The sequence below is a fragment of the Agrilus planipennis genome, unplaced genomic scaffold, assembly GCF_000699045.2.
Source record: "Agrilus planipennis isolate EAB-ADULT unplaced genomic scaffold, Apla_2.0 scaffold17, whole genome shotgun sequence".
NCBI classification, from domain to species: Eukaryota; Metazoa; Arthropoda; class Insecta; order Coleoptera; family Buprestidae; genus Agrilus; species Agrilus planipennis.
This window is the reverse complement of record NW_020439021.1, coordinates 1-26,776: the sequence shown is the minus strand read 5'-3', so window position 1 is coordinate 26,776 and position 26,776 is coordinate 1. Positions and strand designations below refer to the sequence as shown.

The window sequence follows — 26,776 nt, the reverse complement described above, 5'->3', positions numbered from 1 at the left end:
AGCGCTGCTACAGCGAAGGGAGTCAGGGGGGGCGCCCTTAGCTGTAGCAGCGCTGGCGGCACGCAGGCAGTAAAATGTGTTGGCCTGAGAAGGGTGGAAAACAACGATCGGACGTGTGGGGGCGGCGGTTGCGAAGAGGCATTTCGCCGGACTCCCACGCACCTAAGAACTGTGGCATGTGGGCGAAAAAGCAAGAACTTATTATAATGGTAAGCATTTCGTTCAAGGGTGCGCCCGCCGCGCCGCGCCGCCTCTATTTATTAAGCTATTGAGTTATTATCTTTCCTTCTTTTTTTGTACATACAATCACCCACACCTTACATACCTACTACTGACCTACACTAAATGACAAATCAACCGGACCTACAGTCATCAATAACATTATTTGTTATGTATTTCGAATATTCATGGTCACATAAAAATGCGGCAATATGAATTTAAATAGCAAACAAAATGTACAGAAAGATCTGACAATGCTTAAATACTAACTACCGATTAACTACCCATTAATTTTACTCAAAATATTCCTGCTTTTTTAGTTGTATGAACAGGACCACTATGAACTTTTTGGGTGTATTTGAGTTTTCTGCTTAAATTTCCATATATGAAGATTGGAAAAACGTTGGCGGTTGTTGTAGAACAAACAAAATAGCTCAAAACCCCAACGCCAACCCCAACTGTTCACTTGGTTTTACTGCAGTCCCTGAAGATGGTAACTTTGTTACCGAAAAGTGCCTTGGACAACTACAGTGTCGTATTTTGGCGTTGGGGTTTTGAGCTATTTTGTTTGTTCTATAAATTTCCATGAACATGAAAAATTTCACAAAAATGCATGTAGGTACTCTGTCGTAGCGAGTGTGGCCGATCTTCCCGCACTCACTTGTTTTCAGTGTTGTTTGAATGTTTTGTTCACCCGATGCTTTCATCTAATTTGCAAGACAAACATGTAGCTTATTCCATTGTTTTATTTTGTTGGTTTGATTCGAAGAAATAACTTTCTTCGAATCGAATACATAGATGGTATCTACATACCTAAACATTATTTATAGACAAAGCAGTAATTGCATAACAATGAGTTTATTTGTTTAATTATTTCTTCGAGTAAGTCATCCGTGACTACTTCTAAACATTACATATTGTACCCCTCAAATTTTACATTTAACTCATGTTGTTGAATCTTTTTTTTTTTTTTTTGAACATGTTAATAGTTCATTAAATTAAAAAGTATTAAGATACAGTTGAAACTGGTTACTAAGTCTAGATAATAATTTGCTAGGCATTTTAGATATTAATGTGAAATCAATTTAAGTTCTTCCCACTGCAGACTACCTCAAGTTAATGAGGAAAAATGTGATGTTGATCACACAGCCTCGCCGGGATTCGAACCCGAACCCGGACCTCATTCTTACCACTTTTCATTTCGAATTTGCCTTTGAAAGAACTCCCAAGTAATCTGGAATACCCTCAAATGGGATTAAGTACTTACTTCTCACTTCGTTGGTGTTGTCATTTCCTCCCATAACTTTATGACCTAACCTAACCAAACCTTAACCGATGATCACGGTAGGAAAAGAAAATACGCGAAAGAAGTGACGAAGCAGGGGCGGCCTTAGCCATTGGAAGGTTCCGGGCGGGTAAATTTTTGCGAGGCCCTAGTCTTTGTGGAATTAATGTTAATGATGATACTTGAAAAAATTAGAAGAAGTGGCTGATTTTAGATACCTAGGAAGGATGGAAGGAGTAGTAGGGATATAAAACAGAGGATAGGGCAGGGTCGTTTCGCCTTTATTAAAAAGAAGTCACTTCTATGCTGGCGAACGGTTAATTTAGAAATTCGAAAAAGGTTGCTAAAGGTGTATATTTGGAGCACGGCGTTGTACGGGTGCGAAACATGGACAGTAGGCGCGGCGGAAAAGAAAAGGTTAGAAGCGTTCGAAATGTGGTGTTATAGGTGGATTATGAGAATAACGTGGGTAAAAAAGGAGTTAAGAGGGGTAAAGGTAGACCTAGATTAGATTACTGTTCGCCAATAGTTAAGGATGTGGGCTGTACTAGTTTTAGGTCAGGATAGGAAAGAGGTGGAGGTACGTGTCCAACCAGTCTTAGGACTGACGACCTTATTATGATGATGATGACTTGAAAAATGCAAAGTGATTCATAAATAAGTTTACAATTTTAAAACTGTTTATCGAAAATTAAAAAAAATTGATAAAGACAAAGATAGCAAATTTGCGACTTCTTTTAAGACTATTAAGAAATTCAAATAAACATTAGTGGTATGTACTATTACTACCTAATATTTTTCTAATTAGATTGTTGCGCGAGTGCGCGAGGCCCCTTCAAGAGCGAGGCCCCGGGCGGTTGCCCTGTTCGCCACCCCCAAAGGCCGCCCCTGTGACGAAGACATCTTCATTTTGGGACTTAATCTCATTTGAGGGTACTCCGGGGTTGGTTGCTTGGAGGCATTTGTGGGCATTTTCAAAAGCATATTCGTATTCAGCCCATTGAAAAACCCTTATAAGCATGGGAAATTCCAACCCAATCAGAGCTATACGTACTAAATGTGAGTAGCGATTAAAAATTGTACTTAATATACCAAAAAGTGACGTTTAGAACTAGGTCGTTTTTCTGAGGAAAATGTGCTCTCACATTTAGAAAATTCAATAAAAAAATTGATCTTTTAAGGTATAACACATTACGTAACCCTTTAATCATCAACATTTTGTAAGAACCTATTTCTGCCTTGGAGTTCCTCTGGCTGTTCGTGACCACGTCATTGTTTATATTCTGCGGGACTACTATTCCTTGCCGGAGAGCGGTGTTTTGTTTATAATTTAGTTTACTATTTAGTCTATGAATATATGTATGGTATATACCTATGTATATACCAAAAGGGAAAAGAGGCATTCTTTCTTGGTAGTTGAGCGAGTTAAGTGGTATTGCTCTTTGACTGTGCCGAATTGTACACCATAAGTGAAAAGAGTGTATTAAATATATTTTTAAGCAAAAGTCGTAATTCTACTCCTTTCAATTTAACCTTTATCTATTATGAGCCACCCTATATAAATATCTCTAGACCCATTAAGTTAAAGTTCATTTTCTTTGAATAAGTATCTATAGCAAAAGAGCAGTCAGCTTCATCGAAAAATTTTGTTCCCTTTGTGTAGACAATTAGACAATATTTCAGAATCGATTTTGTAATAACGGAAGCAATTTAATGTTTACCCAGTTGCATGCAAATTAGAACAATAATAAATACCAACACATAAAACATACGTTATTATACATGCACGCATACATAATGCATGTAATAACATCATAGAGGCTGCGTGTATTTTCGTTTCTTAGCAGGAAATCCGGTGGGGGCGATCAATCTATTTTCGTAAAAAAAAACATTTCACATACATGAATCGTCTTTTGATATGTATACGCTGCAAATTATTGTTAATTATCGTAAAAACAAACTGCACATTCAAATGTCTAATAAGTCGTGTAAAAGTCCGAAACGTCGAGTAAGCACTTAAAAAAAAACATTACCACAATTTTACAGTATACTGGCTTACAATTACAGTAGAATCCGCTTATAACGACATCGAAGGGAAATGACAAACACGTCGTACTAAGCGGGCGTCATACAAAGCATAGTCTTAGAAAATAAATTGCTATTTTGGTTAGTTATTTAGTTTAATAGAGAGAAAAAGTACAAATTGTATATATTTATTAACAANAAACCCGAGAATAGCGCGATGGGTTATGCAATTAAGCGAATACGACTATGAAATACAACATCGCTCTAATATGCATATGCGTCATGTCGACTGTCTAAGTCGTAACCCTCCCCAAACTAAATTACAAGTAAATACAATAAACATAACCGAAAGCGACTGGCTGTTAGCAGCCCAGCAACATGATAAACAAATCCAAACACTCAAAACTACTTTGATGACTGGCGAGTCACACAAACACAAAAATATTTTCAACAGTTTTGCTTTAAAAGGGGGAATAGTTTATAAAATCACGAACACTGGCCTTAAGTGGGTGGTACCTGACGTGGCACGATATCAGGTTTTAAAATTGTGCCACGATGACATAGGGCACTTTGCATACGAAAAAACATTCGAATTTATTTCGTCCAAATACTGGTTTAAGCATATGCGCCGCTTTGTCAAAAAGTACGTCAAAAATTGTATGCATTGTTTATACTACAAATCAATTTCGGGATCTAAACCGGGATATTTGAATCCCATTCCTAAAGTCGGTCGGCCCTTTCATACTATCCACATTGACCACCTAGGACCCTTTATCAAGACCAAGCATGGAAATACCCACATTTTTGCTGTTATAGACGCATTTACAAAATTTATATTAATTTTCCCAGTAAAAAACACTAAAACTAAACACGCATTAAAATACCTAAGTGAGGTAATTAAGATTTTTGGGGTTCCCCGTCGGGTGATTAGCGACCGAGGGACGGCATTCACATCAAAGTCGTTCCAAAAATTCTGTCGGAAACGAGGAATGAGACATTACCTTAACGCCGTCGCGTTACCTAGAGGCAACGGTCAAATCGAAAGATATAATCGCACCTTACTTAACTCCTTGGCAACCATGGGTGCCGATGTCGATGACGACAGCTGGGACGAAAATATCAATAATATTCAATTAGGTTTAAATGGCACTATAAACAAAACGACTGGTTTCTCTCCGAGCGAAGCCCTTTTAGGATATCGTGTTGTCCACAACGCAATATTGGAAACGGATGAACAACGAGAAATCGACGTAACCGCTCTAAGAAAGGAAATCATTACCAACACCGAAAAGAACCAACAGTTGCAAAAACAGTACTTTGACGCAAAACGTGTCGGTCCGATTCAGTATTCATTGGGAGATTTGGTCCTGATAAAACTCACATCCACCCCAAGTACTGGCACAAGTCAAAAATTGTTACCTAAGTGGCGCGGCCCCTTCCGCGTAACTCGAATCCTAGGAAAAGACCGCTACGAAGTACGTGATATTCCTGGAATGGCTCGATCACGGACACCGTATCAAGGGGTGTCGGGGATCGAAAACATGAGACCGTGGATTACTTTTGTAAACGACAACGACAGGTAATTTAGCGATAAGACGAGCCGAAAGTCTCGAAGTGGGGTCGTGGTAGGTGACACAGGTAGAGGAGATGTCGATTCTCTCCGTCCCTGTTGGCCACCTACGTTGACACACCTCCAACGAAGTGCTGCAGGGTTGAGGTGGGCTCAAAGCTCATTGTCCCCGACGCACGCTTCGGAGGCGGCTCATAAGGGTACCCATAGATTTAGATATACATTAAGGTATTGATGTTAAGAAGCATCTTAACTCTAACTTATTGTAATGCCGATTAAGTTAATCCAAAAAAAAAAAAAAAAGAAACAACGGGGACGCCCGTTTCTGTGTTATGAGCTCTGTGGTAACTTTTCAATTTCCCCGTTCCTTGCATAATCACACGAAACCTTTCGAAAAGTGATATATTTTCTTTTCGCAGACATGTAGACGCTTGTGGACATTCCAGTCGTAGGGACACTCCTGGGGTCAGGAAGGGCCGAATGTAAGAACCTATTTCTGCCTTGGAGTTCCTCTGGCTGTTCGTGACCACGTCATTGTTTATATTCTGCGGGACTACTATTCCTTGCCGGAGAGCGGTGTTTTGTTTATAATTTAGTTTACTATTTAGTCTATGAATATATGTATGGTATATACCTATGTATATACCAAAAGGGAAAAGAGGCATTCTTTCTTGGTAGTTGAGCGAGTTAAGTGGTATTGCTCTTTGACTGTGCCGAATTGTACACCATAAGTGAAAAGAGTGTATTAAATATATTTTTAAGCAAAAGTCGTAATTCTACTCCTTTCAATTTAACCTTTATCTATTATGAGCCACCCTATATAAATATCTCTAGACCCATTAAGTTAAAGTTCATTTTCTTTGAATAAGTATCTATAGCAAAAGAGCAGTCAGCTTCATCGAAAAATTTTGTTCCCTTTGTGTAGACAATTAGACAATATTTCAGAATCGATTTTGTAATAACGGAAGCAATTTAATGTTTACCCAGTTGCATGCAAATTAGAACAATAATAAATACCAACACATAAAACATACGTTATTATACATGCACGCATACATAATGCATGTAATAACATCATAGAGGCTGCGTGTATTTTCGTTTCTTAGCAGGAAATCCGGTGGGGGCGATCAATCTATTTTCGTAAAAAAAAACATTTCACATACATGAATCGTCTTTTGATATGTATACGCTGCAAATTATTGTTAATTATCGTAAAAACAAACTGCACATTCAAATGTCTAATAAGTCGTGTAAAAGTCCGAAACGTCGAGTAAGCACTTAAAAAAAAACATTACCACAATTTTACAGTATACTGGCTTACAATTACAGTAGAATCCGCTTATAACGACATCGAAGGGAAATGACAAACACGTCGTACTAAGCGGGCGTCATACAAAGCATAGTCTTAGAAAATAAATTGCTATTTTGGTTAGTTATTTAGTTTAATAGAGAGAAAAAGTACAAATTGTATATATTTATTAACAAAAAAAGACAAAGAACGATGAATTGTAATATCAATATGCATAAGAAGGGTCAGAAAAAATGAGCGAAAATGTTATTATTAATCAATAGGGTCATTATAGCCGGATATGATTTCTTGAGAATCAGTCATAATGAACGATATATCATTTTAAACGGAATCACTATATCCAAACTTTCCTATACAGAATTTAATAAGAAAACCAAACTTAACACTGTAATAACTTCATATTAGGCAGTTGGTTAATATAGGCGGAGTTGTTAACAATATCCTTAACGTTCCACCCAAATGAGAGTCAAAGTAGTGTAATATACATAAACATAAAAAAATAACAACAAGCATCCCTCCAAATTTGAACGGGTGTATACAGTATAATAATAACAATAAAGCATTGTGGGTATGTGTTGTAAAAATTTGCCAGTGATTGGTATAATAAGACATAAGTTTCAAAGTCAGTCAACCGATTGTTCTGATAACATCTTCGAACAATAGTTCATTCATTAGCAATGAATTAAAAGTGGAATATAATAAGTGCAATGACACAATACATTATTATCAGCAGCACCATGAATGAATTAAAAAATCCATTGTCTTTTTATTTTCTTAACTCATGTTGTTGAATCTTTTTTTTTTTTTTTTGAACATGTTAATAGTTCATTAAATTAAAAACTATTAAGATACAGTCGAAACTGTTTACTGGGTCTAGATAACAATTTGCTAGGCATTTTAGACATTAATGTGAAATCAATTTAAGTTCTTCCCACTGCAGACTACCTCAAGTTAATGAGGAAAAATGTGATGTTGATCTCACAGCCTCGCCGGGATTCGAACCCGAACCCGGACCTCATTCTTACCACTTTTCATTTCGAATTTGCCTTTGAAAGAACTCCCAAGTAATCTGGAATACCCTCAAATGGGATTAAGTACTTACTTCTCACTTCGTTGGTGTTGTCATTTCCTCCCATAACTTTATGACCTAACCTAACCAAACCTTAACCGATGATCACGGTAGGAAAAGAAAATACGCGAAAGAAGTGACGAAGCAGGGGCGGCCTTAGCCATTGGAAGGTTCCGGGCGGGTAAATTTTTGCGAGGCCCTAGTCTTTGTGGAATTAATGTTAATGATGATACTTGAAAAAATTAGAAGAAGTGGCTGATTTTAGATACCTAGGAAGGATGGAAGGAGTAGTAGGGATATAAAACAGAGGATAGGGCAGGGTCGTTTCGCCTTTATTAAAAAGAAGTCACTTCTATGCTGGCGAACGGTTAATTTAGAAATTCGAAAAAGGTTGCTAANCTTATTTATATTGCAAATTTTTTTCACACTTGGAATAATCCCTACAGTTCTCCTACAAAGTTCAGTATCGTTATTCTTATCCTGTCATTTTATGATTTCAGGTTTAGTCATAATTTTAGTAGTTTTCGGTTATATTTTTACAATCATAAATACACAATTATGATACTTATAATCACAAGAAAGTATTTTTAAGCTTCTCGTTACTTTATTTTTTAAATAACGCCGATTTTTACGATAATTTGATATTTTTAACGAAAGCAATTAATACTAGGATCAAAAAGTGCCCGACGATTTTATAATAGGTACAACAGGTATAATTGTAGATGTACCTTCCTCCCTCTTATGAGAAAATACACCTTTCCCATGCGTTGCTTAGCAACGATGCAACGGGAACAGGAACGAACGGTCGGGAGTTCGGCCTGGTGGCCTGGTTAGCCGACGTACCTATATGATCTGCAATATTTCCCGTTCACTAGAAAATTCGAAACCTGCTTCATATGATTCCAATACAAAAAAATAAAAAAAAACTAAGCAATTGCAGCAAAAAATTTCGAACTCTTCCCTCAATTCGATAGTCATTGAGATGGACGATGGACAACTAATCTCACTCAGGAATTATTACTTAATTATTTGACATGGAACCTTAATAGAGAATAAAATGTTTCCTTGTTTTTCACGGCAAGTTCAGCGGAAAATACGTACGCCAAATGGGAGCATCAAGTAGCGAACTCGTAAAAATTTTGTTTCGAATCGAAAATAGACTTCAATTATAAGTTTCGCAGCAGCAAATGTCGAAGGAAAATTTGCTTTCCGGTCAACGGTGCTCATAAAATCGACGGACACGTTAACTAAGTCCGCAAACTAATAAACCTTATCCTGTTTATACAGATATATGCACGAAATTAACTTTTAAAACTCGCACTACTTACAAAACAACAAGTGTAGTACACACGTAGGAAGTTTAAAAACTGGCGCCCATTTTCCTGAAGATTTATTACGCCAACAAAACGAATCTTTTTTCGATTTATATTTATCAGAGTTTTAAACTGCATTATTTTAGGATACTCAGAAGTTTTAATCTGCTTACTCATGCTTGTAGAACCTGGATTTGATCATAATCTTATAATTAAATTACAATAAAAAGTTATAGTCAAGATTTCAATGGCTGCCGGAGTACCTCAGGGTCGACTGTGTGGCCCCTTACTATTCTTTTCTCTAACTATAAACGATGTAATGGTGGCTTCTAGATCCTCTATCTATTACCGTATGAAACAATTCCTTTGGCGCTGGGATTTGTCCATTCTCTTATGCCTGATTTTGAGCCAGGATATTTGTAAAATTTGATATTTATAAATTGTCATTTGATTGTCCCAGGTTAGCCCAGGTTTTGTTTTTGTTAGCCCAGTACTGGTTCAAAAGTTATAACAGTTAAAAAAAAAACACCTAAACCAATATGTGAAAATCATTTCATTGCCGAAGGATAGCCAAGGATGGCCGAAGTTTTTATTTCGTTAGCCCACCCTTAGTTCAAAAGTTGTAAAAAAAATGTTTTTTGTCATAAAAAAACAATCAAGAATAATGTAACAATCTCTGTTTTAATTGTGTCATTTGATTTCCCAATATTAGACCAACTTTTANTACTTTACTTCCTAAATGCCTACCTATTACCATAGAAATTTTCGCAATGGTAGGGATGGGTTTGAAGTTAGAAAGTTACCAACGGAGCACATGTTATACGTACTCAATTTTAATTTCCATAAATATTACGGCAATAAGTTTTGCAAAAATAAGATCAAAACTAAGTCGTATTGTCGAAAAACAAAACTAAGACCATATCAATCTTGTCTTGGTCTTCAATTTGCTCATCACTACACTCAGAGAAAACTGTAGAACAAACTTCTACAATTGTAGAACTTTTCATTACAAGTTGTAGCGAACATAGGGACAGAAACAAGTTGTAGTGAAAATTAATATAATATTGTAATTACTTTTTTTTTCTACAAACTGTTTGTCACTCTACTACAACTTTAAAGAATATGTACTGCAAATTCTTCTTAAAAATTACTTTTCATTGTAGCATATCTCTATACAATAATTAAAAAAATATATACAAAATTGTAGCACATTTGTTTACAACTGAAACGCAAATAAATATTCAATAAAAATTGCTACATTTTATCTTTATATTTTCTACAAAAATTATTTAATCTTACTACATTTTGTAATGAAATTCACGAAATTGTTGTTGTAAACATTTTATTCAAATTGTAAGGAATTTGTCTGAGCCTCTGTCGATATTTCTCCTACAATTTACCACTACAATTTTATAGTCAAATTTAAGTTTACCGTTAGTTAACCTTACTACAAATTTGAGTTTAATTTTCTACAAAACCTCTACAACGTTATAGTAATTTTTCTTACATTTTTCTGAGTGTAGTACTAACTCTTTATTTCTAATTTGTTTATTATTCGATATCATTATGACCAAATCAAGCGCTTGTCTGAAATTTTTTTTTGTATTAGGCACACCCCCGCAAAAAAATAGTAGCAGATTAAACGTAAATCCGAAGAAACAAGCGGAAAAAATCTTTTAATCAGCCTGATGAAAAATAAAAACCGTGACGCTTTAACAGCGTCGGTGACGGCGGCGACGGCGTCGAATGCGTGGGCGGAAGACATGCATCTATGTATGAAAAGGTGCGAAGGGAGTAAGGGGGGCGCCCTTGGCTGTAGCAGCGCTGGCGGCACGCAGGCAGTAAAATGTGTTGGCCTGAGAAGGGTGGAAAACAACGATCGGACGTGTGGGGGCGGCGGTTGCGAAGAGGCATTTCGCCGGACTCCCACGCACCTAAGAACTGTGGCATGTGGGCGAAAAAGCAAGAACTTATTATAATGGTAAGCATTTCGTTCAAGGGTGCGCCCGCCGCGCCGCGCCGCCTCTATTTATTAAGCTATTGAGTTATTATCTTTCCTTCTTTTTTTGTACATACAATCACCCACACCTTACATACCTACTACTGACCTACACTAAGTGACAAATCAACCGGACCTACAGTCATCAATAACATTATTTGTTATGTATTTCGAATATTCATGGTCACATAGAAATGCGGCAATATGAATTTAAATAGCAAACAAAATGTACAGAAAGATCTGACAATGCTTAAATACTAACTACCGATTAACTACCCATTAATTTTACTCAAAATATTCCTGCTTTTTTAGTTGTATGAACAGGACCACTATGAACTTTTTGGGTGTATTTGAGTTTTCTGCTTAAATTTCCATATATGAAGATTGGAAAAACGTTGGCGGTTGTTGTAGAACAAACAAAATAGCTCAAAACCCCAACGCCAACCCCAACTGTTCACTCGGTTTTACTTCAGTCCCTGAAGATGGTAACCTTGCTTCGGACAACTACAGTTTCGTATTTTGGCGTTAGGTTTTGAGCTATTTTGTTTATTCTATAAATTTCCATGAACATGAAAAATTTCACAAAAATGCATGTAGGTACTCTGTCGTAGCGAGTGTGGCCGATCTTCCCGCACTCTTTTTTAATGAACGATAGATATATGACACTCATGTAGCCACAAATATTACCCAATGTAATTTTTACTAAACAATTCTTGATGTCTGTATTTCTGTACCACTGTGAGGAGACGTTTCTCGAACTAAGGGCAACAACCTTCTACAGAAAAAGAAAACTTCCTTATATCGTAGGTACATGACACACACATAACAATTCGCCGGTTAGTCATTTATAAATCATCAAATATAATGTGTACCTACGTGGCCTGAGTCATCAATGCAACAACGCGAGAAGAAATTCTTACCACGAAGAACTATTTTGTTTGTCCCGACAACGTAATTTTTTTTTCAATGAACGGCTGTGATGAGTAATTATTATCAATTTTAATGGAAACTACATACATTCCCGAGCACTGAGCAATGAGCATAACACAGTAATTACTGATGATAACCATTGATTCAACGATATCGCGGAAATCTTAACAATGTGTCTATAAATGCTAAATAGGGCATACCTACCGTTAAAGGGTATCCACATCAGAGCCATATCGAGCCTTAAAACTTATGACAGAGTATCCACATCAGGGCCAGATCAGAATAAATTGGGAAAGGCGTTAAAGTTTTGAAATATAGTATCCACATCAGTATTAATGAGACAAGCGTAAAAAGTATCCATATCAGGGCCAGATTAGGATATACGAATAGAAGATACAGCTTAAGGGTTAAAGTAGAGTATCTACATGAGAATTAGATTGAAGCGTAAAAGTGTTCTGATAGGGTATCCACATCAGAGCAACATCGAGTCGTAAAAGTTCTGACAGGGTATCCACATTAGGGCCACATCAGAATGAAGTGGGAAAGGCGTTAAAGCTTTGAAATATGGTATCAACATCAGAACCACATCAGTATTAATAAGTCAAACGTAAAAGGTTTCAGAGAGAGTATCCACATCAGGGCCAGATCAGCTTAAATAGGACATAGCCCTAAAGTGTTAAAATAGTGTATCGCGTCGTAAAAGTTCTGACAGGATATCCACATCAGGGTCAGATCAGTCTAAATAGAGCAAGGCGACAAAGCATTGAAATCAGTATTAACAAGTCAAACGTAAAGGGCTTCAGATAGAGTATCCATATCAGGGCCAGATTAGGCTACATAGGGCATATCGTCAAAGGTCTGAAATAGGGTATCCACATTAGGGCCACATCAGTCTTAATAGGTGAAGCCATAGGTATATTTTTAACTAATAATAAAATTGAAATATACAGTGACTAGTAGTTTCAAATTACGGATCATGGATTTAAAAACAACGCGACTGTGACTAACAAACCGACAGACATACGAGTTATCTTCAACGGATGGGAGCCTTTTTCCCTTTAAAAAAATTCCAGGTCCAGATAAATTTTCATTTCAAGTTATTCAAATTGTTTAAACAAATTTTGCATTTCGTTCGTGGTCATATAGAACAATAACAATAACGCCAACAACTGAATAGTTTAAGTTAAATGTTGGTTGGAAGTCTTTTATTAGCGCACATCCGCTTCGTTGTGCGTACACAAAGCGCGTTCGTTTGTTTCGCCTTCGTCTTTCGTATCTTTACCTACAAACGGAGAGAGGATATCCTTTTCAAAGCCAACAATTACCATTCTAATGTTTACATAATACATAATAATGATGATGACGGCTCTATTGTGATTTCTCGACTTTTAAATAACCACATGTATCCACCAATGTACGTATATACTAATAGAGAATTGAGAAATATGGAATATTCTGTTACATGCAATCATCATTTTTTCATATAATTGTAGAATCCGCTTGTAATGACATCGAAGGGAAATTTCAAATACATTATACTAAGGGGGCGTCATACAAATCATAGTCTTAGAAAATAAACAACTTTCTGTTTTGGTTAGTTATTTAGTTTAATAGAGAGAAAAACTACAAATTGTACATATTTATTAACAGAAAAAGAAAAAGAACGATGAACTGTNAGCTGAAACTTAATTTGTGCTGTTTAATTGACATGCGTTCTCATAATTGAAAAAGGATTTCGAAACAGCATGCATGCGGTGCTTTTGGCAGCCATTTTTAATATCGTAATTTTTTGAAAATATCATTTCAGTAGGAACTAACGTTAGCAAATGTGATTGTTTGTTAAGTTTTATCATTTTTACATGACTGTAGAAATTATTTACACTTATCATTAATACAAATTAAATTGTACATCATCATTATCATCAGGAAGTAGTTACATAAGCACATCCTGTTTATGAATATGACGATTCTATTCCAATGTGCAAGGATCGAAAATCAAACAAATAAACTACTGCCAAACAAAAAAAAAAATGATACTAATAATATAATAATAATAATTATTATATGAGAGTAACGTATGTCACCTATATAACAATCCTTTATATATTATGAATGAATGAACAATCTTATGTTATGCTGTGACGAACGAAGGTTTAAATCAAAAATAGTCAATGAATAGAGTAAAAGTAGTTTAAACCAATCGCTCATCGGTAGAAAAGTAACTGTCGCTTCGAAAACCCATCTGGTCAACTATACCTGTGGATCAACAACATGCAGTAAACAACTGCGAGTTTGGATGAAACGTTCAGCACCTGGCCACGAAAATGGCCCATTAGGTCGTAACAAACGACTCGGCAAACGGAAATTTAACAAAGAAACGCAAACAAACAAAAAACAAGCGAAATTAAAAAAAAGAAAACAATTGTTACAGCACTACTAACCTTCCAGACAAACAACATGGCAACCATCTTGTGTTAGCCTCCGGAGCAAAACGCTCAGAGTCGAGTCGTTCGGGTGCTGTTGGTGTTGAACCCCTAACACGTCGTTGTACAGTACATAAATGTTCTGTTTGTACGTGTTGCATATTCTGTTCTTCAATTCGCGACATTTTATGGTGGACGCCAGGTCTATCTTGCCTATTGCCAGTCTCCTCAACATGATCGACGGTATCGAAAAATTCACGGCTTCCCTGATATGGGATTCACCGTACTCGTTCGAACTACGACAATCGAGAATCACAAGATTCTTGGGGTCTTTCCTCAGTTCGGCTAACAACCATTCCTTCGAAACGCACTCGTAATCGCAGTCGGCGGTCGTGGGCATTTTAATAAATTAAGTCAATGTTTACGTACGACGAACGGACTAATAAACAACACTGACAGCTTTTGCATCACAAAACAAACGACAACCACCACACATGTCGGTCGCGTTCAGTCAAAAACAAAACAATATCACAGGTGCATTTGCATCTTTCACACCTCACCAACCAAGTCGACACGACGTCGCACGCAGATCGCTGACCACACTCGCTCTGAATGATTTCGATTCGGCATTGCCCATTTTCTGTTTCAGGTTATTGTGCGAGGGTGTACGAAGCGACTCGGCCGAAACGAAGGCGCCATTGGCCGTTGATCACGTGAATCACTCGAAATCGACCAATGCGCTCCGGGTACGTCACTTCATTGATGAGTAGGCCAAAAAGACGATTTAAGTAAAGAAATACAGTTTCTGTAATTTTCTGCGACGATAGCGTAATTTCCTCGATTGAACGCACTGCGATACTCTTAGCAAACAGCAGCAACGAACCACGAATGAAAAAAGAAATGATAAAAACTTATGCGGGTGGGTGTCATAAGGGAAGCATTCGCCATTCTCTCTTTATATGAGATGTGACGTCACAGGCTCACAGGTTCTCGTCGTTAATTCAACTACATATAAATGGGGTTTTAAATGCTTATTCTTCATTAAAGACACAAATTCATTGAATTATTAAAAATTTCTACCCTCCTCAAGTTATTCTTTAAATTTAAACGATCAGTTTCTTATATAGGTGCATAACTTGGTGTCGTAAGTACCTAAAAATGGGAAATTTGGGAAATTTTTAAAAGTAGAATTTTGAATAAAACGATAATAAATAAAGGAATAATTTGTTTGATTTACGATAAAAAGATACCAAAATTCTCAGTATCATCGAAATTTGAAGAGGTACCTATTAAGGAACCTTTATCCGAATGTTTTTTTGTATATAATATACTTACTTACTTTGTTCCAAAAAATGACATCATTTGTTAGATAATAAAACATTTAATTTCTTTGTAATATTTTTTGTAAATCTTTATTTAATATTCTTTAAGTTGCTAACTTTTTTTTACATTCTAACTCCTTTTTCTTTCATTTTTCTACTTTTATAGATTCCTCCAAAAATTTGTCATTTTTCTTCTAATAATGGTGCTGTTCGATTGAATTTTTTTGTGTAACGATTGATAATGGCACTTTAGCTTGTCAGATAAACGTTCTTCATATTTACTAAATTCTTCACCTGTGGACAAACTGAAAAAGAATTGTTTGTAATTTTTCTATTTTTGTGTTGCCATCGACGTATTAATTTTGTCGTGTAGGGTAAATTCATTAAAAAGTCTATTGCAGGTGTATATTTTTATTTTACGATATAATAATGGTTTAATATTTTTCTTATTGGTATAATTTACAGTTCGCTATATAAACAAATATATTTTACTAGTTAATGGACATGTATAGTATTTATTTTGTTCTTCAATACTCGCAACAATCACATTTATCCTCACACAGTTTTCCGTAATTATACTGAATTTTACGATACAACGAATCACAGAATCTATTCAAAGAATCCGTGAATTTTTTCCTCTCATCAAAATATTTTCTTATGCTTTTATTATCAAGGGAATCGCTGAAATTAAAAACAATTTAGTTGTTTTAAAGTGTAACATGTGCGTCCGTTTCTCTTTTTATTTTTTAATAAATAGATGAATGATGAAATAAACGAAAAAATAAAAACTGCAACGAAAATAAACAAATGACAAAACAAACAAGTGCACGTTGCAACCAATAGAATTTACAATAAGCAAAACAAATTATAATTAACTTATGTATACATTCAAACGCTTTTTCAAAAGTTTCACAATTAGCAGGTTGGCGTTTAGAATTTCAATTAGAATTTGGCGCATAAATTTTAATAAGTATACACCTTTCTGTTGTCCTTGCAGCATTCGCTCATTGCTCGTTAAGATAGGTCATTTGGTCACACAAGTCAAACACAAATATATTAAAAAAATATAGGTACGATAAAAAAAAGAAAATTTAAAACATTTTTCAAAATTTAAACGATTAAAGTTAGAGAAATGATATCAGTCTCACCTGCTGGCGTTATCGTTATCACAATCGTCACTATCGTTGACATAGTACGTAATTGGACAATTATTGGCAACGGCACAGTTGGATCTTGAAGTTCCATCCTGGGTCATATCCGTCAAGGTTTTAATCCTATCTTTAAATTTATTTGAGCTACAGGGTGTTCCGTAATATGGACACCAAACTGTATCCCTATCGGCTTTTAAACATGGGGATTTTGATCTTGATTCGATTTGTTTTTGAAAAGGATGCGTTCGAGAACCCTAGAAAACAAAAAAGGTAAAATAGACATTATGAAAAAAAATAAAAGAAAAAGGGACTTGGATCGTATTAAATAAAAAGAGTGAAGTACCACAGTGTTGCAGGTATCGCTAAGACAACCTCTAGCCGCCTTTTTGCTATCGAATTTGCAAAGAGATTTGCAACAGTTTAGTTGTTCCATTCTATTTGGTATATCAGTGGGGTTTTTATTACAGAAAAACTTTCCGTTTTTTAAATTGAAGGGATTTTCTGTATCATTGTTGGTCACATTCTGTACGCAAAATGAGGAAAAGCGCGGTTCTGAACTAGTAGATTTTTTTCCGAAACAAACATCCAAACCTATTGGAAAAAGCAAAAGAAAAAAGAATGTCGTGTGCAATTTTATGTTATTTTCTGGGTTCCGTACAAAAAGAAAAAGGTGCCGCTACAGTGAAATAATTCAACCATTTGTATTTCCACTCCTTATTTTCGAAATTTCTAGTGGAAAAATTAAATTATTTCACTCACATTTCTACAAAAGACAGTCGATAGTGTGAACGCTGCATTACGAACAATTTACACGAGTTCGGACGTGTTCGATGCAGTTTATTTTATTAATATAACAGTGGTTTTTTGATGTGGGCAACACTATCGACTGTCTACAGTAGTTTCGAAGATAAAAAAAGACAAATAAAATAAAAGTAGTACGAGCCTAGACGCTGTTGTTCGGCACTTTTTTGTTTTTTATTTGAGTAGATACCTAGTGATTGCGATTGCATCTCGTTGTCAGCAGTAAGGTTAATTTTGGGAGAAAACCAGGAAGATGACGTGTTATTATTATCTTTAGGACATAATTCTTTCTGAGGACAATATTTTGATATCAAAGCATTACACTCGTCGTCATCATCAATGTCCAAATTTAGCGGGGAATCGCAACACATGCTTTGGCAACTTTTTGAGCGTGGCAAATTACACTCCATGTTTTCTATCATGGAGCCGTGGGGAGAAATTCGATCGCAAAACGTTTCTATAATTAATTTTTTTTTGAGAAAGATATTACGCTTTAAAATAAGTGAAACATTACGTTTTGTGCAACAGGGAGGGATTTTGTAACATTCCGCAGAAGGTTCCCTTTTATTTTTCGCCTTGCATGATTTTATACTGGGTATTACTTTTTTGAAATCTGTAAGACAAGGGTTTGATAAAAAAATTATAAATTAAGAAAAGGTACGTGTTTAGTAACATCAAACAGGGGGTTTATTTTTCACAACCTTTTTTACATTTCGGGCTGTACTTTCCAACAAAGTTTTTCCTCTCCCAAATACTCTTGGACGAAAGCTTTTTTCTCATATTTTTGGGACACACGCATCTTCGCGGTTTACAACAAAATTCTATAAAAAAAAAACAACAGAGAAATGTAACAAAGGCAAGTCGTACTGATAATAAACCACAATCAGCAATTGTTTTATTCAACTGTTTATTTCTAATTTTTACGTACTCACGCGTTGACATGCGTTTTCCAAATTCGTTACTTGCCACCGATCTCGTTTTCATTTGATTCGAAAAAAAATTCCTTTGGGTACATGGCCTCGCACACATTAATTGGTCAATATCCTGCTCTATTTCACTTTTTAACTTAGAAAGGACGTCCTCCCTGGATCTATTCTCGGTTGTGATCTTACCTCTAAGTTCATCCTACTTTTTGGAAATACCGTGACGAATAAACAGATGAGTAAAAACATTTAAAATATTTCTGTTTCGCCGAGAATACGAAAATATAATTCGTATCATCATATAAGATGACAAAATACGATCTCGGAGTAGTAGAAATGATGTTAAACAAAATCTAAGAATAGTTGGTGCTGGATCTATTACGGGTGTCATTTTTTATTTCAGTTACGAAAAATGATTTAGTGATACAGCAAATTATCATACCACTGACTCAGTTGCAGGACACGGAGACGCTAAATTGTCGAAATGTCTTTTGTAACTTTCGCATATTCGGCAGCTTGGCTCCTCATGTCCATCAGCACATCCGCATTGAGCTGTAAAGAACAAATGGAGATAAAAAAATTGATAAATTTAAACGTGGTTATTCTTTTTTCCTTCTACACTGATAAAAAAAATGAAAATCGAGCATGCCTTTTTGTTTATTTTGTTCTGCTTCGGTTTAGAAAGATAAAAAACAATGAACTTTGTGCGTGTTCTTTACATGTATCTTTTTCTTTTGTTAAGAAATCATATTTTGTTTTGGGATATTAGAAAAAAAATGAAACTCAAGCGTGTTTATTCATTCATTTTTTTTTTTTTAGTAGAGCTTACTTCGGTTTGGAATACTTGATAAACACTTAAGGAATTCCTCATCGGCGCAGGACCTCCTAATGGGTGTTTTTAATTTTGTTTGTGGGAATCTTTTCAGTGGTTTTTTTCTAGCCTTTTTCTTGCCATCACTAAAAATTAACTTACGATTAATAACAATATGCTAATTGCCTGGAATAATTGAAATTCGAAAAACACGAGACGAATGTGAAAAGTAAATGGTTACCATGAACAACTGGGACCTATACCCTGGGGTTTTCGTAATATTAAGCTATCATCGGGCTTACAAGTTGAGAAAAATTGTGGTTGATTTTGTCTTGATTTTTCTTTGCCACATAGTACTTTTTGCCTAAAAAATTTGATACCACAATAGACAATTTTACCTATATTATGTATTCTGAATCTCACCTGTGATATGGGACACTGTGACAAACTTTTTTTTGTTGTCTCGGACATGCGTCCCTACATTGCTGGGATGAAATGGTTTTAGGATTAACAACGTACGAGTTTGGTTTACATTTATCCATAGTACAAACTTCGTCAATAGTTGTTTTTGTACAAATTTCTATTTTTGGTGAAATGATTCCCTAAAATAATTATACGAATTTTGGGATATTTTCGTACAAATATGATAAGAGATATACAGGGTGGCCCAAAAAGTATGCACTATGCCCAGCACTACATAGTGTTCGAAAATAGAAAAAATAAAGTTTCTGTTAAATGGCAGTCATGTGAAATATGACTCCAACTGTTATAGGAAAAAAAATATGGGGCTTTACAAAAAATCGCGCCGATATTCAAATGTTTTTTTCGAGTCAAATGACCTAAAAAGTTCGTAATATATTTATTTCGGCTAAACTGAATGATTATTCAAAAAATTTTGACCAAACTTATTCCCTATTTTAATACAAAATCGCGTATGTTATCCAAATCTGATTTATTATCAGAGTGTTCAAAAATAGGGAAAAAAACGTTTCATTTAAATGGCAGCCATGTGAAATAGGGCTCCAATTGAAAAAAGTTATAGGAAAAAGTTGTTCAGAATTCCAAAATGTAAGTCTATGTAATTTTTTGCGATATTTCCACATGGGTGCCATTTAAACGAAACCTTCTTTTTCCTGTTTTTGAACACTCCGTATAATAAATCAAATTTAGATAATACAGACGATCTCGTATTAAAATAAGGAGAAAGTTTTGTTTGAAAAATGTTTCGAATAAACTTACAATGAATATATTGCGTACTTTTTGGGCCCCCTGTTTACTTTAATGAAATGAATAAATATTTACCGGATAATTTCGTGTTGGTTCCATCAATAAATCAACATCGCAAGACGACGGGAAAAGCAAATCTGTTAAAGACGTTTCAAAAGTGGACAAAACGTTTCCCATCTCGCAATCTTGCCATTGTATCAGCTCAGCATATAAATGTTCCCTATCTTGTATAAATTATTGCGATTAATAAGATAAGAAAAATAACGTTTAAAATTATTTTCTTGTTTAGAAAAACTGACTTACTAAAGGTTCTTTGAAGATCAACAAGTTTGTTGATGCTTGCGAAGGTTTTGTAAAATACGAAACGTTCGTCGATGAACAGGGGAAAAACCGGTGCGAGGGGTGCCGTTTGAATACATGAATCCAACATGTACACCTGCAAAGAGACTTTCCCGTTTGGACAGAGCCAAACACCGGGACATGTTACCTTCAAAGGTTCATGTTAAAACTTTTAATTAAATAACGAATGTAATATTCAAAAAGACTTACAGATTGTATCTCTAATTCGACTTGAATGCGGAACGATTTTCTTGCCATTATTTTTGCCAATTAAATTACATGGACATCACTCATATATCATTAATACTATCGCTCTTGTATAAAAATAAAATAAAGTTATAATTCCACGTTGGTATATTTGTAATAAATCGTTAAACTAACTTGAAATTTGTGCGTGATTTTTAAGAAATGTTTTTGTCATCTTTTCGACATTGTGATTTCTTGTCAATACTGTCACCGTGTCAGTGAAACTTTTGTATCAGAAAATATCTCCTTTGCATGATATTTATATTTGTACCCCTCGGTACCAGGGTGATATTGATCCTTGCATGTTGATTGATGGATGTAACGTAACGTTGTTTGTGAAAGCTCGAAGTAAAACAAAACGTATTTTACTTTAATTTTCACTTAAAGTCTATCAAAACTTTCGTTTAATTTACACAGACATTCAATTTCCACCTTCAAGAATCCAATTATTTTAATTGATATTCTCTTTTTGTGTGCCATGGGGGAAAATAAAGAAAAATTTGTAGGCAGAACTTTACAAACATGGATCGAATCAATCCGTAGACTGTTAAAAAAACTTTTGTTTTTTCATTCGAGTTTTTTTAAAAAACGATTTCAATTTTATTTGGAACTAATTTTTATCTTTTTTTATCGTGATCTCGCTTGAGTTTTGTTTTAAGGGACGACACCCTTCATAAACCCTCATTAAATCTTCCCCTTTATACTCCCATATATTCACTTGATACTATAATAAACACAATAAAATCATCAAGTTCTTTTTTTAGTTTCGTTTTGTATGTGGTGTTATTAGGAGTACGATGAAAATACCATGGATAGAAAAAAAAAATAGAGACGAGGAGGTATTTATTTAAAAAGTACGAGGCCAAAGGGCGCTATGGACATATAGAAGTCAATATAGAAGAGGAGAGATATGGATGGTAGGATATGTCGCATAATAAAAAATCTACTATTTTATTTTCGCTAGTTAATCTTTAATAACACTACTATTATTAATTATAACTCATTTACTATTATATCGCCCCTTAAATCGCTTCTTCCCTCTTCTTGATCTAGATTCTATTCTTCGTTACTAGCACAATTTAGACAATCAACTATAGGCCTCCTGACGCATCTATACGTACGGTGGGTTGCCTACACGTAAAGAACTAGTAACACGAATGTTAAATGAACTAACAGGAGCACAGAGGGGCAGAGGAAGAACTAGATTCTAGATCTATATCACCGTTCACAAATGGTTAGCAATGTTCTGATTTTAGAGAAATGTGAAGATTGGTTTGGGATAGGCAGCAAGAGTGGATGTGTGTGTCGTAATCAATCGGTCTTATGATGACGATAGCTTTTCAGGGATGCACTAGAGCCTTTGTATTAGCACTGAACAGATTTTTAATTAGTATTAATGGTTTTATTGTACATGTATACGTAAAAGTATTTAAAAATTATGGGGACAACCTTTGGCAGTAGATATTTTTAATTTTTTATAATCCTATTTTTTACAAACATGGAAAAGATTTCCAATACATTTTTAAGACAATTTTTATCCCATTCTTGATTTTCTTTTAGCATTAGTATAAAAACCTTAGATCTTACATTCAATTTATATTGAAAAATAAACCATTTAATTTGAAGTTAAAAATAAATACTATGTATTGAAGATTGTAATTACTAATTAGATACATTTTAGTAAAAAAAGTCTTTTAATTTTAACTTATTTAAGTAATTAATTTTTGCATCACTAAACAGCTATAATTAACAGAAAATATACGAATAACAAATTGCATTAAAAAAATTAATTTTAGATTTCCTCAAATTCACTTTTTGCCTTTCTTCTTTTTCAGTATGTTCAACTCTGCTTGTTGAACGTTTCCTTCTGAGTAAATTCTTTTAATTTTTGCATATCGTTCCTTATCACTGCAAAAAAAGAAAAATGGGTTAATTAAAATTTCAATATTGAACCCAGATATATTAAAGCTTCCCACCTTCGTAATTGCTCATCTATTTTAACTTTAGCCAAGAACACTCTGTCCCTTCTTAATTCCCTAACGGCTCCTTTTCTTTCCTTTTTCAACTTACGTACCAACACGGTTTGTTCAGAGTCTCCTTTAGATGTCCCTCTAGTTCTTTTATGCTCATATCTAATAAAAGTAAACGATTATTTAAATAACTTATCATGTAAAGTAAAAATTGAAACTCTTACACTTTTTGAATATTTGGTTCATAAAGACGTAAAGCTTGTGGTTTTTTCTTTTCCTGTACTAAGAAATTAAGTTTCCTGTTGCCTTTTTTTTCTTCCAACATCTTTACAAACTCACTGCAACTTTTTTTCGTTTCTTTTGGATAAGTTTCCCATGGTAACAGTTGCAGCATTTTACAGAACGATTCTAACAGTTCAATTTCAGAGGGAAGTCCCTCAATATACTTTATTACATCTTTCAAAAGCTTTAATGTTGTATGTATAATTTTTAATTTAAATGAATCAGTCGACAAAGTATCTGTTAATAAATCAGATACACTTAAAAATTCAATAGGTTTTTTATTACTTTTACTGTTTTCAGTTACAACGAGATCTACAGTTGATGAAGATTCTTTTATAATGTCCCTTTTATCTTGTGGTATTGCCATATACAGCACACCAATTAAAAAACTAAATGCTGATGGTAAATATCCCTCAGATGATTTTCCATACTGAAATTATAAATAAAGTTAAATTTAATATCTTTTAAGACTTAAAAGCATTTTATTTTACCTGCAATACTGTGGATACCAAAAACAAACCATAAGAAATATTTTTAAGACTTTCAGTCTTACAATTTGTTAGCATTTGGTCAATAAAGGCCACACAAATTGAACCAATTGTACTGTTACTGTTGGAGAATAAGCAGCTGATTGTTTTTAAAAAGAACAAAATATTTAATCCAGGAAACACATCTGCATTTTCCTTGTAAGCATTATGTTTTTCCACTATTATTTTCTCTATTACCATATGTAAATCGGTCACTGAGGGAACTAATTCAAACAGACAATCAATTATGACTTTGTAAAGGTCAGTGAAGGTATTACTAAGACTCTTTTTTTCTTCAGCAGTGACTGCTATGGAGTCTATGTACTGTAACAAGTATACAAATAATGTAATTATTTGTCTTCTATCTTTTGGACAAGTTGCTACAATATTTTTAATTACTGATTCTAGATTTTCATGTGGGCTTTCTGACAGCATATTTTGAAAGCTGCTATATGTAGTTGGTAAACTGCTAACAGTCTTTTGGACAGGAACTTCAATAGATCTCTCTACTGGTCTTGATCTATCAAGCTGTAGTTCTTTCATTTTATTATCATATTCATCAATGTCATTAGATTGAATCTGTTTATAATTATTGCTAAAAAGCGACATCAAGGGTTGCAATTTGCTGTCCAATTCTTTAGTCAATTCGCTAGTTTGCTCTTTTGTTTTCTTTTGTTCCTCTTTCTTTCTTTTAGATTCGATTATCAATTGCTCTATTACGTCTTTATATGAGGACTCACCTCTTTTATTGGATTTATTTAACATACCACCACCAAAATGAGCACTCTCCACAAAGTCACGGTCCAAGCCTCCAATCTCTTCATCTTCAGAGCCTACATCTTCAAAATTTTCTATTTCATTTAACGTTCTCCCACCATGAGTTAAATGCTCATTAGACAGAGTGGCATTAAAATCAGTTTTATAACTTTTTGCCTTAAGGGCAGCATATCTACTTCCAGCAGAATCAAGACGTTTATCAGCAATGTAACTCTTTTTATTACGATGTTTATACTCTTCCAAAATAGTATTCTTTCGCCTTTGTAGTGCTTTACTTCTAGCAATAGCAGCAAATTTGTTTTTCATAGTTCCAGTTTCTAGATTGCTAGCTTGAGGGGCAAACTTGGAATTTCGTTTATTCTTGCTTCTCCCCATAGTGAAACCGTCTTTGAATTAAAAAAAAAGTCATTGAATTGAACACACAAGCTTTCCCTTTTTTTAAAAACACTTACATTGTAGGAAAACTAACAAAAAGTGAACATTATTCAATTATTCTTCTACCAAATTTAAGCGTCAAAAACACAGGTTATGTAAGGTTACGTTACTCCCACTGAAAACAGAAACACGTGCATTTGTTTTAATATTAATAATATGTTAATAATAGTGATTTCTATGGTATTGGTCAACGTAACCTAAAAATATTTATCAATATTTACGAAAGGTGCTGCTTTGGTTTCATTATTAAACAATTAATTCCTTAAAAATCATCAATAACACATTAATACTTAATAAACAAAAATGTCAGTGTGGAAGAAGGCTTCTAAAGTTAATCAGAAAGTGCATAGAGAACGACACCAACCTGAAGAACGTAAGCACTTAGGGCCCCTTGAAAAACATAAAGACTATGTTGAAAGAGCAAAAGACTATAATACGAAAAAGGAGACATTAAAAAAGTTACATAAAAGGGCCTTAAATAAGAATCCAGATGAATTCTACCATCACATGATAAATTCAAAAATTGTAAATGGAGTACACCATGAAAACCCTCCTGAAGATGAAGACAGTCCAGAACAATTAAAATTAATGCGTACACAGGACATTAAGTATGTAATAACTAAAAGAACAGAAGAGCAAAAGAAAATTGAAAAATTACAAGCACTACTTCATTTATCCAATGTTGACTGCAAGCCCAAAAATAAACATTTAATTTTTGTAAAAAATTTAGAAGATGATGATAGTTACAAAACCAACTGTGAATACTTGAAAAAGATTGAAATTCCTACTATTGACTCTGAAACATTCAATAAAGTTACAAAAAAACAAATAGCACTGTATCGAGAACTATCAAAGAGAATAGAAAGAGAAAAACAATTGGCCATTGTTCAGCAAAAAATTGAAATGAAAAGACATATGGAACATAAAACTGCTATTCCACCCAAGAAAGTGAAAAAAGGCAGTAAAGATTCTGCACCTGTGTATTTATGGAAGTATGAAAGAAAGAGATAAATATTTTGTATATTTATAAAACCTTATTGTAAACAAACTGTTAGAAACTTATGGTAATAAAAAATCAAAGAAACTTACATTGAATATATATTTAATCCTTATGTTAGATTCATTTTAACAGATTAAATTTCTTAAAATATTTTTGGATGTGTTCTTTTGGGTAAGGTTTAACTGCTATACATGTTGGGATGTTTTCTGGTTGTTCTATCCACAAATGATGTGCTATGCTATTTTCAGTCAGTTTTTCACTTAGGTCTCTTAAGTCTTTTTCACTTGAACACTCTAGTGTAATTTTATGCATACTTTCTAAATTAGCAAGATAACTTTGCAAGTGTTCGTCATCTTTAAATAAATGCATAGTTGCAGTTACTGCATGACATGCTTGTGCTATTAATGCCCCAATTGGCCAGCCTAGTTCTTTCACTAAGTCACTTCTCACAATTATATATTGGACTACTGTTGATGACATGTTCTAAACTAAAGTGAAAAAACAGTTAATATTTAATACCTAATTAATTATGAATATCTACTCTAAAAAGTTTAGAACTGAAAATATAAAACTTGCATTTTTCTCCATGAAAAGTAATAATTTTACTAGAACCAATAATTACCTTGTTAATGCTATGCTTTAACAAAAACTAATGAACGAATTTGTATAAATAAATAGTCTTTTTTAATAATAATTAGTTGCTAAATTGTGAGGTTAATTATGGTGACCTTGCACCTGACGTTTACTAAATCCCTATAACTTATTTCCATAAAAGGGTTATTACATAAAAATAATTTACGTACATAATGGAACATATTTTGGG

The 26,776-nt window shown here is 34.3% G+C and overlaps 5 protein-coding genes across 9 annotated transcripts in view; 1 reads left to right on the top strand and 4 right to left on the bottom strand.

Moving 5' to 3' along the window:
- Positions 1–14,774, bottom strand: part of LOC108744412 (dual specificity protein phosphatase Mpk3) — a 21,413-nt gene extending 6,639 nt beyond the window's left edge. Inside the window, exons 1-2 of the mRNA XM_025976323.1 lie at positions 14,161–14,774; positions 12,937–13,001 (exon numbers count right to left, since the gene is read on the bottom strand). Coding sequence (XP_025832108.1) covers positions 12,937–13,001; positions 14,161–14,542 — 447 coding nt within the window. The 5' untranslated portion in view covers positions 14,543–14,774. The remainder of the gene's footprint in view (positions 1–12,936; positions 13,002–14,160) is intronic.
- An 846-nt stretch (positions 14,775–15,620) lies between these two features.
- On the bottom strand, positions 15,621–21,178 carry LOC112904959. 3 transcript variants are annotated; one of them, XM_025976320.1, is made up of 14 exons: positions 20,927–21,178; positions 20,681–20,864; positions 20,453–20,601; positions 19,574–19,752; positions 19,392–19,514; positions 19,169–19,296; positions 18,782–18,891; positions 18,349–18,541; positions 18,118–18,237; positions 17,931–18,029; positions 17,607–17,873; positions 16,959–17,206; positions 16,613–16,869; positions 15,621–15,769 (listed from the first exon to the last, which is right to left on the bottom strand). In XM_025976320.1, the coding sequence occupies exons 1-14, from the start codon at positions 20,972–20,974 to the stop codon at positions 15,625–15,627; spliced, it is 2,250 nt and encodes a 749-aa protein (XP_025832105.1). In that variant the 5' UTR covers positions 20,975–21,178; the 3' UTR covers positions 15,621–15,624. The 3 variants fall into 3 exon arrangements, with proteins under 3 accessions (XP_025832105.1, XP_025832104.1, XP_025832106.1); XM_025976319.1 differs by lacking the exon at positions 15,621–15,769 and adding an exon at positions 15,934–16,145; XM_025976321.1 differs by lacking the exons at positions 15,621–15,769; positions 18,118–18,237 and adding an exon at positions 15,934–16,145.
- Positions 21,179–21,980: 802 nt separating this feature from the next.
- On the bottom strand, positions 21,981–25,067 carry LOC108744416 (nucleolar protein 14 homolog). Of its 3 annotated transcripts, none has more exons than XM_018480165.2 (5): positions 23,706–25,067; positions 23,506–23,644; positions 23,157–23,451; positions 22,939–23,094; positions 21,981–22,870 (listed from the first exon to the last, which is right to left on the bottom strand). In XM_018480165.2, the coding sequence occupies exons 1-5, from the start codon at positions 24,891–24,893 to the stop codon at positions 22,771–22,773; spliced, it is 1,878 nt and encodes a 625-aa protein (XP_018335667.1). In that variant the 5' UTR covers positions 24,894–25,067; the 3' UTR covers positions 21,981–22,770. The 3 variants fall into 3 exon arrangements, with proteins under 3 accessions (XP_018335667.1, XP_018335666.1, XP_018335665.1); XM_018480164.2 differs by having other exon boundaries at positions 23,157–23,644; positions 23,706–24,904; positions 24,971–25,067; XM_018480163.2 differs by having other exon boundaries at positions 23,157–23,644.
- Positions 25,068–25,120: 53 nt separating this feature from the next.
- LOC108744417 (probable U3 small nucleolar RNA-associated protein 11) lies at positions 25,121–26,041 on the top strand. Its single transcript, XM_018480166.1, has one exon. It carries the CDS (start codon positions 25,257–25,259, stop codon positions 25,962–25,964), a length of 708 nt encoding a protein of 235 aa, XP_018335668.1. The 5' UTR covers positions 25,121–25,256; the 3' UTR covers positions 25,965–26,041.
- LOC108744418 (putative peptidyl-tRNA hydrolase PTRHD1) lies at positions 26,039–26,717 on the bottom strand. The gene is made up of 2 exons (XM_018480167.2): positions 26,576–26,717; positions 26,039–26,441 (listed from the first exon to the last, which is right to left on the bottom strand). Exon 2 carries the CDS (start codon positions 26,431–26,433, stop codon positions 26,074–26,076), a length of 360 nt encoding a protein of 119 aa, XP_018335669.1. The 5' UTR covers positions 26,434–26,441; positions 26,576–26,717; the 3' UTR covers positions 26,039–26,073.
- Positions 26,718–26,776: the final 59 nt, after the last annotated feature.

Coding starts and splice junctions, on each gene's coding strand:
- LOC112904959 (XM_025976319.1), bottom strand. CDS start 20,974: ATGGCAAGAAAATCGTTCCGCATTCAAGTCGAATTAGAGATACAATCT. Junction 18,030..18,117: donor CAGCCCGAAATGTAAAAAAG/GTTGTGAAAAAT, acceptor CTTGTCTTACAG/ATTTCAAAAAAGTAATACCC. Junction 16,870..16,958: donor GCGATACCTGCAACACTGTG/GTACTTCACTCT, acceptor TTTGTTTTCTAG/GGTTCTCGAACGCATCCTTT.
- LOC108744416 (XM_018480163.2), bottom strand. CDS start 24,893: ATGGGGAGAAGCAAGAATAAACGAAATTCCAAGTTTGCCCCTCAAGCT. Junction 23,645..23,705: donor TGGTATCCACAGTATTGCAG/GTAAAATAAAAT, acceptor TTATAATTTCAG/TATGGAAAATCATCTGAGGG. Junction 22,871..22,938: donor ATAGATGAGCAATTACGAAG/GTGGGAAGCTTT, acceptor CTTTTTTTGCAG/TGATAAGGAACGATATGCAA.
- LOC108744417 (XM_018480166.1), top strand. CDS start 25,257: ATGTCAGTGTGGAAGAAGGCTTCTAAAGTTAATCAGAAAGTGCATAGA.
- LOC108744418 (XM_018480167.2), bottom strand. CDS start 26,433: ATGTCATCAACAGTAGTCCAATATATAATTGTGAGAAGTGACTTAGTG.